Genomic DNA, 13,633 nt, shown 5'->3' on the forward strand with positions numbered 1-13,633 from the left:
ATTTTAAATGTATTCAAATATATTTTTAAATTTGTATAATTTGTATTGTTTTCTGAAATTTGTGGTTGCAGCATCTGTAAAACGGACAGTGGAAAGTGTAAACAAGCTCCACCAGCTAACATGAAAACCAGTTAACCCCTACCCTACCCAACCTAAACTTATTCCAGGCAGCATGAAGTGGTTTTCTGCGCCACTCACAAAGTATGTCCATGCTGCTTGCAGGATACTTTGGAGAGCTTGGAACCTATCCCAGTTGCACGGGCAAAAGGCAGGGTAGGCACACCCAGGTGTAGGACATATATGTATAAATAATAACACTTCATTTTTTTGTTTGTTTTATCAGTGTCCAACAGAGGGATGCCAAGGAAGATAGGATTCACTGTGGTCAGCTCTTCCAGTCATGAGGACAACTTTAGTGCTAAGGAGCTCATGGTGCATGCACCTACAGTCAACGGCTGGAGATCCAGCAGGTACCATAAAAAATACCATAAAGGTTAAACTTTTTTCTGGCAAGTTTTTTAATCTGAATAAAGGCATAAGACAAGTTTACTTCATCTGTAAGATGGAAAATTTCAACACTGGTTGTTATCAGAATGTAGTCAAGAGGAAATTTCCTGTAAAACTGAAGGCCAGCATCTAGTACTCAAAGGCTGTACCCTTTGTCATTTTTCTTGTGACTTCTAAGTTTTTTTACTTTTCAACTTAAAGAAACATGTGTTGATCACTTTTACTGCAGGCTGTGCTCCTACCCTCAGCACATCACGCTCCAGCTGGTTGAAAGAAGTAGGGTAAGGAAGCTGCAGCTATTGGCTCATCAGTACATGATCTCAACCAAGGTTGAGTTCTATATTGGTGACACTCTTCCTGAAACGAGCTCTCCAGGGTTCCCCAGGCAGCTTCACAGACTTGGGTGAGACTGAAGACTTGGCCAGGCTTAATTTCCACATCCTTTTGTTGGACGTTAGGTTGATATGAATCATTTCATTTGGGATCCATTTTGTTTATTAACCTAACATACCAGAAACAGGATAGATGCAGGCTTGCTCTGTGGTTCGGTCTTATTCTGCAGACTAGCTGTCCATTCCTGTTGAATATATAGAATTACCACACTGAGACGTGCACTATCTTGATAGCATATAATCACCAAACTGAAATTTAGCAATCATTTCTACTCTTGTAAATGTCATTTACATCAATATCTTAGAAGGAATTTTGACCCAGACTAACAAAACTTTACTTTCACATAGGTATGTGTCTTTGTCGGACAATGAGAAGACAGGCTTCAAAGCTCGGGAACTGAAGTCAGTCCATGTAGATGCCGTTGGAACATATCTGAGAATAACCTTCCACAGAAACTATGGCAACCGTTACAATCACCATAATCAGGTACTCTGTTACATGGTAACAATGCACTGTGGCCACTGAGTTATTTAAGGGTAGTCTGGTCTGAGAAGGTTAAGGCTTGCATTTTTTATGAATTCTGCTTATTTATGCAGACAATTAATTTGCTGTAATCACGTTGTCAGTTATATTCTATACTTCACAAGCTTTATGTGCATTTACATTAGTGGAGAAGAGCCCGATTGAATCCTTTTGCTTTCTTCTTATGCTATCCCCGAAGAAGCCTGTTTTCTAAAAAATCTATAGAATTTACATTATTATAATGATTTTATTTACCTTGAACTCCTACAGCTCTCTTTCGTTATTTATTGAACTTTGAACTGCTTGTGTCATTAAAAACAGGAAATATGGGGTGTTATATGTCGGGTTAATTTTTCTTATGAGTGAAGACGAATAAAGGTTGTGAAAATTTTTTATTAATCGTTCAAAGGTTCAAGTAATTTTACATGGCGCCATGGATGTGTCATTCAGCCATTGGACAAAGAAAAGGGTACCACTCCCACACACCAGAAATTATGGGCATGTTTTCCTCTAGGTGTGGGTCAGCCTTAACTCGACACCGTAAAGTTTCTGTGCCTTGCTGTGTCATCGCAGGACACATCCTATCAGAACCCCCACACATTCCTAACGGAGGGCGGGTCTTGTCTGTGCTTGGGTCTGTTGGTGTCTGTGTACCAGGCTAAATTCAATACCATAGATAATCTGTCAGAGAGCATTTTCTTTAACTGTAATTAGATGGGTCCTCTATTTGCTTCACACTTACCTATCATTCATTATATTTATTTATTGATTTTTGTTTTGAATGATTTCCTTTACTTTTTGATTTACTTACTTTAGTTCGCTCACCATCGTCATCTTCTTTTAATGATTTCAGGTTGGTTTGGTTGCCATTAATGTTCTGGGAGATGCTTTGGATGGCAATGCTTTTAACACAATAGTAAGTGAGCACTCACCTCACATATCACCCTTCACTTATGTTTATCCCCTCAGCAGTAGGTGGCGATGTTGTGCTGTGATTCAGTCACATTCAGTCACAGTCGCTCAGAGAAGGATTCGTTTCTTATCATGCGTCTGCTTACGCTGAACCAACCACAGCTATGAACATGTCTGTCAAACAGAACTTGTCAAGTATTCCTCACATGTTGTCTGCGTTTATTTATCATTCACAGAACATCATTAAACAATAAACTGGGTTTCAAAGCTTCAGTTTTCCCCTCTTTTTATTGTTTTAATCTGTGCAGACTTACTTATATTTACTTATTAATTTTATAAACATCAACTCAATATAATTGGATTGGAGTTGTTGAGTCACTTTATCTTCAAATGAAGTATTTTGTGTTGTTACTGTGCTATGTGATTATATGTGGTGGATGCACCCGTGTTTACCTAAGTGGTGTGTGTGTGTGTGTGTGTTTGTGCGTAGGTTTGTATATATGTGTCAGGCATCTAGTAATGAGAAACAAAGGGAGGGCAGTATGCAACAGTATGTATCAAACAGGAGGCCTTTAGTTAGTCAGTGTAATCAGATAGTCCTGCAGATGGACAGCTCCTGGAGGAGTGAGAGCACCTTAAAATACACACACACACACACACACACACACACACACACACACACACACACACACACACACACACACACACACACACACACACACACACACACACAAACACAGACATGGAAAAACATGGACACACTGTCGCACAGATTCCAGTGAACAAGCTTTGCATTGTTGGTCTACTAATCCGACTCTGAGCACTTCCATCACAGCAGTGAGCCCAGAGGGTCGGCTAGATCTTGTTCTCCTATATCTGCCTTATGGGTGGAAGTTATGGAAGAGACACTGTGGTGTGAATACAAAGAAAAAGCTTAACTTTTGGCTGCTTTAAATTGTTAGCAATCCAAATTGTGAAAAGGAAAAAAAAAATCACAGCAGCTCGTCAACTACAATGATCAGTTTAATAACAACTTCTTTAACTTTAACCTTTGAAACTTACGGTTGCCATTTTTCTGTTACCGTAGTTTTTTTTTTTTAGAATGTGCATTTTAAAAGACATTTACCACATATTACTAATAATATTAACAATGACTATGCTTTATGCAGTGGTCCCACTGCGCTATACAAGTGTACCAATGAGCGAACATATACAATACCAAACCATATTTGTCTTTATGTTTCTTTTTTTTTTTACCTGTGCTTTTGGTTGTGCAAAGTGTCATAAAAATATCAAAATTAATTTTGTTTAACTTGTTTTTTCACAGTAGAAAATAAATATTAGTAACTGATGTATGTGAGATGTAAATAAAAACTGAATGCAATGGTTGGCAAATCTCATAAAGCCATGTTTTATTCACAACGGTATATATAAAAGATTTAGTTTTTTATTTTTTTTTATTTTAAACCCTACATCTTCAGTTTGATGGCTGCAACACATCTCAAAGTTGGAACGGGAGAAACAAAAGGTTTCTTTTAAGTGATACTTACAAGTTAAAGCTGTAAAAACATTTTGCAGCTAATTATGTTAACTGGTCATTAACATGGTTGGGTAAAAAAAGAACATCAGAGAGCCACATTTTCACAAATCTGTAGAAAACTGTGTTTAGAAATTGTGGAATAACATTCCTCAGTGTTAAATTATGAAGACTTAATATCATCAGAAATTTTCAAGAATGCTGTGTAGAAGGGACGCGGCTTAAAAGCCGATGTGATGCTGTCGTGGAAATTGTTGCATGGGCTTAAATACACTTCCAGAAATCCTTGTCTGTGGACACAGCTCGTGGAGAAATCCACAAGTGCAGGTTAAAGCTTTGTTATGCAAAGAAGGAGCCATACATGAACATGATCTAGAAACGCTGCCATCGTCTCAGGTTATAGAGCAGCGTATGCTCTGATCAAGATGGCATCTTTTTCTGTGAAGGCCTTGCATATTTCAGCAAGACAATGATACAGAGACATACTGTTACAAGAGCATGTCTCTGCACTAAAAGAGTCTGGACCGGCGTACAATCCAAACAAAACATTTGGTGCCCCACGAAACTAAAAAATATGACCAAAAAGAATCTCTATTCTAAACATAAATCATGCAAAGACTATGAAAAATGACATATAAAAACACAAACGTGTCTTTTTCTCTTGCAGTATTTTTTCTTATTGAGAGCATAAGAGCAACATGGTATGACTGTTCTTACACATTACTGTGAAGGAACAATATTCTGTGAAAAAGTCTGTCTTCTTTACTATTAAGTTTAATTCTGCTGATAATGAGCAAGAATGTCATCAGTGGCAATGTTTTGTGTAATGCCTTGCTTAGTATTCAAGGTAAAAGCAGTGTTTGCTCTTAGTCTCCATATGGCCATAGCCTTGAGGGTGATGATAACGTTTGCATGTGTTTGTGTATTTGAGTGAGTTAGTGTTCTTATCTTAATACCATTGTAAGATCCAGGTGGTTGCTGGTGCAGTACTTTTGTTTGATCAACACATTTTAAAGATGCAGAGGGATCATTAGTTTTAGGATAAGCCAGTGGGATTAAAAGTCATGTCTTCCTCAACACAGTACGCACGTGTGTGTAATTTGTCCATCTGTTTACCCCCAGCCAAGCAGAGAGCAGCTGATCGAACACTACCTCAACAGTACCCAGCTGGAGGCTGCCTTGGAGTCGACCTTCATGGGGTGAGGCTAAGTCATTGAACCCTGGTTTCTTTTTCTTGTGACAATAACATTGTGTAACAAAGCCATTTAGTCTGGAAGACAACCAATCAGGAACTGAAGGTCACGTGCATTGGTAGATGATGCAGGTGGTGGCCAGTACAGGGAAAAAACACTTTTTGAAATATATGTTTTTTTAATATGTACCCCCAAGGGATGTTTCACCTAGAGGTGAAGCATCCCTTGGGGGCTGGTGAAGAATTGCACAATTAAGAGATAATACACTGAAATGATCTCGGCTTCAACAAGACAGGTGTGTCAAGCCATATAATTAATTTCTCCAATGTTTGTTATCCGTCTGTCCTGTTTTCAACTCAGCAAATGTGAATCCATTTCCCCCTTGGACGATCTGGCCTTTGATATGTACCAGGACCCCGAAGTTGCCCACATCATTCGTCTCCTGGACCAAAAGAAACAAGAGATGGTCCGGCAAGAGAAATATGAGGAAGCCAAGAATTTAAAGCAGGCTATTGCTGACCTTCAAAAGGTACTGTAGCTGCTAGGAATTAGATCATGGTACTAATAAATAGGTACTGTACAGTGAGCTATGGCATTCGGATAGTAGTGTAAATTTGGGCAATAAGTCTTTGTTGTAGCACACACATAGTATATGAAGAGACAGATGTAAAGATGGACAAGCAAATATATGCTAAATGCCCCGCCTTACTTCATGCATCTATTTCCAACAACAGGCTTTCCCAGAAAATTCCAACAACTGTATTGCTGGAATTTAGTTTAATTGTGGACTCACTTGCACCACTTTTTTCACAGATATCTAGATTTATTTCACTACTGTTTGTAACAGGAGTTGTTAAACATTGTTCAGATTCCTGTTGCAGACCTCCTTTGTCTAAAACGTTACCATGCAGACCATGAATTCTTAATAAGCTCGACAGCTGCAGCAAGGGAGAACTTGGATATTTTCTCTCCCATCTCCAACTGCAAGCCATTCTGTAACTGGATAACATACACACCCACTCAGACACCTTGTTAGCATGGCATAAAAGCGGTGGTTGCCAAGGTAGTCATCCTGTAAATCCCTTGTCATCACACCCTCAGGATGTCATAGAATGGTTTATGATGTCACATGATATCTGACAAACGCAGGGACATACAAGACGAAGACAAGAGAAGGTTTTGGCTTGCTGTATTTCTTTCACGTTGGACAGTCAAATTATACACTACTCAAAAAAATTTAAGAAATGCTGAGAAAACACATCAGATCTCTATGGGAAAACTCATGTGAGATGTCTAAACTGACATGGAGAAGGTAACGAGCTGGGGATGAATGGAGGCCACATTTTTTGATGGGAATGAAAATTATCAACCTACAGATGACTGAATTCAAAGACACCCCTAAAATCAAAGTGAAAAAACATGTGGCGGGCTAGTCCAAATTTCATTGCAGCAGCTAAAAATAGTACTAAATAGGTTGTGTGGTCCCCAACTGCTTGCATGTAAACCTGACAACATCAGGGCATCCTCCTAATGAGACAGCACTTGCTGTCCTTGGAGAACCAGGGCATCACTGAGCTTCTGGACAGCCTTCAGTGCAACTTGGTGGCAGCAGAGGGACCAAAATATAATGTTCCAGTGGTGTTCTATTGAATTTAGGTCAGACAAGTCAATGCTATCAATTCTTTCATGACACTAGGCATTGTTGTACTGCCATCTGTCAACAGACATCTTGGTACTTAATGGCAGTCAGGGTGCCGCTGTCTAGCCTGTAGAAGGCTGTGCGTCCCTTCATGGATATGCCTCCACAGATGGTCACTGATCTACTACCAGACCACTCATGTTGAACGAATGCACACATATATTTATATATCTTAGTTGAATTGAATCGAAACAGTTCAGAGGTCATGAGACTGTTTCAGTTGGCAACAAATTAGCTAATAAATTTGGTTCACTGGAATTTTCTCGTTCACATGTTATGTCTGAGTTTCTGAAGTTGATGTCAATTTTACATCCTGTAAAACCTGTCAGGTGACACTAATAGTTTTGTTTTATCAGTTCCATATTCCATGTTCACTGTCACATGTTCTCTCATATACACAAGAGAACAACACTGGTCATTTTTTAGTGATTTCATTGGGCATCATGTCTGCTGACTCTTCCCTGCTGTGTCCAGGCAGGTCCCTTATCTAATCAAAATGGGGTCATTCTGATAGTGAGACGGTCTTCCACTGTGTGGTACATGTCAGAAAGGTCAGCTTTGTATAAACTGCCCGTCCTGAGCTGCACAAGTTTTTCAGGAGTTCTCGTATGAAAACCATCAAACTGAAGATGCAGATTTTCTGTTTACACTTAGATTTGTAAGTAGATGCAAGTTCAGAGTTCATGAAACTCTTTCAGTTGGCAACAAATTAGCTACTGAATTTAGTTCACTAGAATTTCCTCATTCACATGTTATGTCTGAGTTTCTGAAGTTGATGTCAATTTTACATCCTGTAAAACCTGTCAGGTGACACTCATAGTTTGTTCCAATAAAGAACATGTCAATTAAATAAACAAATAAATAAAGACCCATAGCCTCCTCAACACTAAATGCAAATTCTTTTTAATAATGGCTCATGATTTGAAGTGTAGTAAATCTCTCACCAATAGCGCAGCTTTACAAGATGGAAAATTATAATTTGAGCTATCTCTCCTGACAGCTCAAATTATAATTTAGGAGAAGAAGAAAAAAACAGCACGCAGCAAACAGTACATAGACTTGCAGTCACTAAAGGTACAAATTGACATAAATCTTATCTCGTAAATTGTTCTCATCTGTTCAAGCTTGTAGTGTAGAGTCACAGTGTAGCTGCAGGGCTGCTTTTACCTCCATATTCTTTGCACTTCCAGGTCGGGGAGCGTTTGGCTAGATACGATGTGGAGAAGCGATGTGCGATTGAAAAGGAAGACTATGATCTGGCCAAAAAGAAGAAGGAGCTGATGGAGGAGTACAGGAAGAGTGTGTACCAGCAGCTGGAAGTACACAACCTGCTGGATATGACAATGGTATGTCAACAGCTACTGGTTTGGTAACAGCGAGGTGGGCTGTTATTGTTTTGTAAAAGATGGAGAAAATATGCGGGGGAAATCTTGCATTATTCATGGCTCTTTTTGATCTAAAATGATCTCTGTTATTCTATCTTTCCATGTCACCAGGTCACGAGGGCAGCAGAATCAACCCTGGCCCAGTACTCTCCTCCTGTTCTGTCTTCTTCAGGTCGTTCTTCAGTCTATACCAAGCCTCTTGTATCCACAGACACAATCAGCAAAGGGAAAAATCCAGACATTCATAAAAACCAACAATTAGCTGAAGAATCTATCACATCCAACCTGAGCAGCCAACCTGACACACCTTGTACGCCTGCTGCTGTACTCAAAATCGATGTAAGCATCTTCCTGTATCAAATGTGTTTAGATGTTATAGAAATAATGCATGAAACGTGTCCATCTCAAACATACTTTATAATCAAAACAACAGTTTTTCTAAATAAGCAGTGCTTATTTAGACATGACAATCTTCACTGATTATAAACACAAAGATTTTTTTATTGGTCCAGTTGTGCACATTGTTCTGAATTCCATGAACTCCTGTGTTATTATAAAAAAATATTAATAGGAAAGCACCTTAAGAAAAAGTCTCCTGTGTAGTGTTGAAACCCAGGGCACACAAGGAGATTATGACCAGTGGGGTTCTTTGTGCTTTACTCACCACCTACTAAGACTACCCCTAGTGCAGGTTTAGGTTTCACTATTTAATTAAAAGCGTGCAACAGTTGGCTGACTGCAGCGGCTCCCAACCTGGCCTCAAGGCAGGGCTTTGAGCCTTGCACTAGGCAGCAGTGTGCCAGTTGGCCCAGGGGCACCGGAGACAGTACTCTGCTCGGCTGGCTGGAAGTTTGGCTTGAACAGAGAGGGTTCAATATTCATTGTCATCCTTATGTTGAATGATTGACCTTTTCACTAGATGAATGTTAGTGAGAGTTAGTGAAAGAGCAGAGGTAATCAATTTTTCAAAAGTATTTCTCAGGAGGGAAAATGCAGATCAGCTTTCTCTAAACTTTCCATCTCTAAACTTTCCATCTCTAATTTTGGATGCTGAGACATTAAACAGTATAGCAAAATCAAACCGCCGTAGTAAGAAAATATAATATACATTATATTTTCTTCAGCATGTGGTGTCAATATTTTTTCAGTTTCTGCTTTCTTCTGGTGACAGGTTACCAGTGTGCCTTACGACGAAAGGCCGCTGCCAGCCCTTCAGAGGAAAGATCAGCCACTGGAGGCCACTCAGAGCCCTGCGGAGGAGCACTCCCCGATATCAGAAGTGCAAAGGACTCCACAGAGCACTGAAATGAGTGGAGAACCAGAACCCCTGACAGAGAAGGTGCTGAGAGAGGCTGGTCTTTCAATAGAGGTCTTTGGAGAAAGCCTGGTAAGAAAAGATAAACATATGTGAAACAAACAGCTAGCTAAGCCAACGATAGCTGTTAACTTTGCGCTGTGTTTATATTCCTACATGTCAGGATCTCAGTGGGCCTCTGGGAGTGACTACACTCATAAGCACAATTTCTCTTTGTGTAGCAAAGGCATTGACCTTTTTTTGGCACAAATCAGTTGCTTCTGTTTTCAACAATTTTGGCAAAAAATCATGGGTATTGTCCTTGGGTACATACCGAAATGAACAGAAGTAGTTTAAAAAAAGTAATTATTATTGTTATTGTGCTTTTTCTGGTTGTTGTTAAGCCAGTTCCAAGGTCATAGTGGGTGTATGAAGTCAGTTAAAGTCATAGTGTATTTCAAAAACTGAGAAGAAAAACAAACCTAGAGCATTGTGTTATTTTATGTCACTGGAGTACTTTACTTTCTTACTGTCAGTGCAAAAATAAAACCTGTCAGCTTTTAGTATTTAGTCAGTTTTATAAGTAGCCCAGTCAGAGAGATTTCAATGTATATTTGAGAGAAAACTCAACTAACTGTTGGCTTATTTTTAACACTGGATAATGTAAGTACTCTTCGAGTTAAAAAAAATAAGTATAATAGGAAAAACAAATTTTGAACTCTTTTGAAAACACTTAAATAGCCTATTTTATACAGATGCTATTAGCACGCTAACTATAATTATAGTTCATCACTGTTCGAATGACCATGCAACAAATAGCTGCCATTTCCTTTTAAAAAGTTGTTTTAAATTAATAAGTGAATGCCTTTGGAGTATTTGCTGCATTTAAATCTCACAGCATATACCACACACTTTTATTTCCACATGCTACAATACCAATGTAACTAATATGTATATTCTCATCCTCTTGGTAAATCTGCTGCCATTCACTCCCAGGTGGCGGGGGTATATTCTAAAACCTGGTGTTACAGAGTGGACGCCCTGCTTTCTGTGTATAAGAAGCTTTTGGAGGTCTCTCCCACCACCCCCAAGGAAGAGCTGAGGAACATGATAAGAGCTGCTGTGTTCCTCGTCAAAAAAGCCCTCTTGGATAAAGTCACATCTGTGAGTCATTTCCTCAAAAGAAATTAATCTTAACATAAAAATAAGCCCAATTAACACATACTACATAGGTTTCAAGCAGTGCTAACCTACATTTTAACATTGTTAAAAATCAGCACCCGCTTATACAGCCACCCCCTGAACAATGTTCCCCCTGTACCACGTGCAGCCTCCCAGAGCTAGCTTCTTTAAACAAATAGTGTTGACAAGGATGGCTTTGTAATCCTTCTGCGTGGAATGGTAAAAATGGATGAAAAAGGCTTGGCTGCAATAATTCCTAGTCACTTTGATGCACAGAATACTCCATTAAGATGTTAACTGGTTAATATACTGCATAGAAATGGGCTTGTTTAATTCACGCTTAACAACCTTGGTTTGTATTAAATATTATTATATCCTGGTTCTGAATCTAACCTTGGGTAGTTGTTGCAGAAATCTTGTAAGAGCAGGTTTATTGATGTAGGGAGAACCTTTCGTTTAAGCTAAAAGATGATACTCCAGTGCCATGTAAGCAATGCCATGAATTTTGCTGTCATTTATAGTGGCTTTACTTCCAATCTTGTCCTGGGCTTTCAGTTTTGTGTGTATCTGTGGGTGTGTATGAGTCCTTCAGCCCAGCCAAACAGAGCAGTGATGCAAGAAAAACACTAGCCAAAATTTGAGGACCCCCCCTCTGATTGACATTTTTTGAGAAAAGTAAAGAACAGAAACACTTTCATAAATTTAAATTCACAAGTTTAATATAGACATACCATCACAATCTAAATTATTTGAGAGACGCAGTAAGGCCAAGGAAATGTCTGTTTCAACAGAAAGGTAAGTGTTCTTTTTTTTTTTTTTTTAATTAATTGCTAATAGTGATATTTAATAAAAGCAAAATGTGGCACTGTTTCAGGGAAATGCCACAATTTTGTTGTACATGTACAATCACAGTAAAGGACTATTCTATTTTTTTCTATTTTAAACAGGCTTATAAATAAATGGTATAAGATTTATTGCCAAGAAGGATTGTTACAACAAAGACAATTAACCAAACACACATTTGCATACTTTTTGTCCTAAATTTATACACAATTGTGGAATTGAATAAAATGTATATGCTAAATAGACGTTGGCACTCACAGTGCCCAGGCAATATTTATGCAAATTCTAAAAGATCTAATACAATGTTCTAATGTATTTAAAACCAGTTTGTTCAGCTGTGAACAAGGCGAATGGCTAATTTTAGAAACCTGACATCCAAATTAGGCAGATGTAAGCAAATCTTTGCAGAGCTTTTGGTAAATAAACATGCAATACTGCTCTTTTCTCTTAGATATGGAGTACCATCACACTTTTTTATTACAATGCAGTGTCACTATAAACAAGTACAGACAAAACCTTTTACTGTATAGTGATTTTATAGAGAAGAGAAAGAGCATTAAAAAAGTCCAAAGTATTTCTGACGATGAAGGGTTGGAATATAAACCAAAGGCTCTTTACTTTTACCTAATCTTGTGAATAGATCACACCCAGTTTTAGCAGAGTTTAGATCCAGTTCAGCTCTCCCAGCTTATGATTGACTAGTTGTTTTTGGAAATGTATCAAAAGCAGACTGTAGTTTTGCAATAGTCAGTGGCATAATAATTTTTTTAAAAACTCTATAAGCATGGTAGTTTATGCATACTAGCTCTGCTGCTATAGGTAGCAGAGATAGTATATGGCATAAACAGAAGAGGTATATAAGACTGGATCCCTGTGGAACACCTATAGTAAGAAAAAATGGACTAACCTGAAAAATCTGAAGACTCCTTTCAGAGTTCTATGAGAAAGACTGCCATAAAAACGACTTTTCATGTAAACTGACTGAGCATAACTTTTCAATCAGAATGCCATGATCTACTGAATGAAATGTTAACTGTACGAAAAGTGTAGCACAATACTGATGGTTATTAAGGTTCGTTGTACTGTGGCATGATTTAAATTCTGACTGTTCTGATGTTAAAATTCAGGTACAGTCACAGTTCAGCACTTATAAAGGAATCTAAGGGCTTTTGATAAGCAGGGCATTTTTGAGATGGGATGCCGATTATTTAGGCCATTAGGGTCGACTTTTTTGTGTAATGGTAGGACCTGTGTTGCGCATCAGATTTTTTTTTATTTTAGCTGTTGCAAGGGATAAATTACAAATGTATGAGCAGCGATTAGGTCTTCAAGTACATACACTAGTGCAAAATGCATAACTTTTATTACTTTTAAAATGTCAATCATACTGACTATTTATTAATTTAACATATAAATCTGATCAAAATTTACTTTAAATTTAATTTAATCTTCCACTACCTTTACTCTGCTTAATTTGGAATATTTTTTCTTTTACAGCCTTAATTTGCGGCTTTTCTTCTTCTTTATGAGGATTTTAGCATCAGTGTCTCTCTCAGACCTCTTTAACATATTTTTAAAAAACAAAAAGAGAAAAGATATCAAACATAGATGTTAATAACTGTGTCTGCTCATTAATTGGTGGGAGGCGGTAGGTCCATACAGAGATATATGAGTACATATGGTGCTACCATTGTAGTAAGATTTTAGAAAGAGCACCAAGTTTTAAGTTTCATTACAAAAGGATCTTGCTTTAGGTTCTACATGCCTCGCTGAAGCTGCTGCGGCTAATGCTAAGCCAGCTGATCCCAGGTGTAGGGCTGGGCCGAGCTGAGGTGACCCACTGCTTGGAGCAGACCTTTCCTAATCTGCTTGCCAGGACCGGAGACTCCACTACTCGCGTTCGGGCCACAGTTTCTGCCTTCATACAGGTATTGTACAGTTAGACCCAACACTATTCATCAACCTTTCGGTCTTTTGTGTCACCCTGCTCTCTCCCATCTTCTTTTTATTGTGTGTTTGCTAAGTGAAAACCTTTATTTATGATATGTTAGAAAAACCAACTGACCTATGATTCATTCAAACAAAAAAGTCACCTAACTCACAGGATGAACTGGTGAACTTGGAGAAAAAAGAATGCCAGCAGTAACAACCTTTGGCATGCATAGT

General features: G+C 38.4%; 1 protein-coding gene across 3 annotated transcripts in view; it reads left to right on the plus strand.

Moving 5' to 3' along the window:
* Positions 1 to 13,633, plus strand: part of cep104 (centrosomal protein 104) — a 37,989-nt gene that overhangs the window by 1,252 nt on the left and 23,104 nt on the right. For 2 of the 3 annotated variants that reach the window (XM_080897911.1, XM_080897912.1), the window contains exons 2-12: positions 344 to 470; positions 737 to 910; positions 1,248 to 1,386; positions 2,276 to 2,338; positions 4,994 to 5,070; positions 5,425 to 5,593; positions 7,954 to 8,109; positions 8,260 to 8,487; positions 9,320 to 9,535; positions 10,439 to 10,606; positions 13,222 to 13,395. In XM_080897911.1, coding sequence (XP_080754037.1) covers positions 358 to 470; positions 737 to 910; positions 1,248 to 1,386; positions 2,276 to 2,338; positions 4,994 to 5,070; positions 5,425 to 5,593; positions 7,954 to 8,109; positions 8,260 to 8,487; positions 9,320 to 9,535; positions 10,439 to 10,606; positions 13,222 to 13,395 — 1,677 coding nt within the window. In that variant the 5' untranslated portion in view covers positions 344 to 357. The remainder of the gene's footprint in view (positions 1 to 343; positions 471 to 736; positions 911 to 1,247; positions 1,387 to 2,275; positions 2,339 to 4,993; positions 5,071 to 5,424; positions 5,594 to 7,953; positions 8,110 to 8,259; positions 8,488 to 9,319; positions 9,536 to 10,438; positions 10,607 to 13,221; positions 13,396 to 13,633) is intronic. The other variant, XM_080897913.1, reaches the window with a different exon arrangement.

This window comes from Rhamphochromis sp. 'chilingali', assembly GCF_963969265.1.
Source record: "Rhamphochromis sp. 'chilingali' genome assembly, chromosome: 12".
Taxonomy (NCBI): Eukaryota; Metazoa; Chordata; class Actinopteri; order Cichliformes; family Cichlidae; genus Rhamphochromis; species Rhamphochromis sp. 'chilingali'.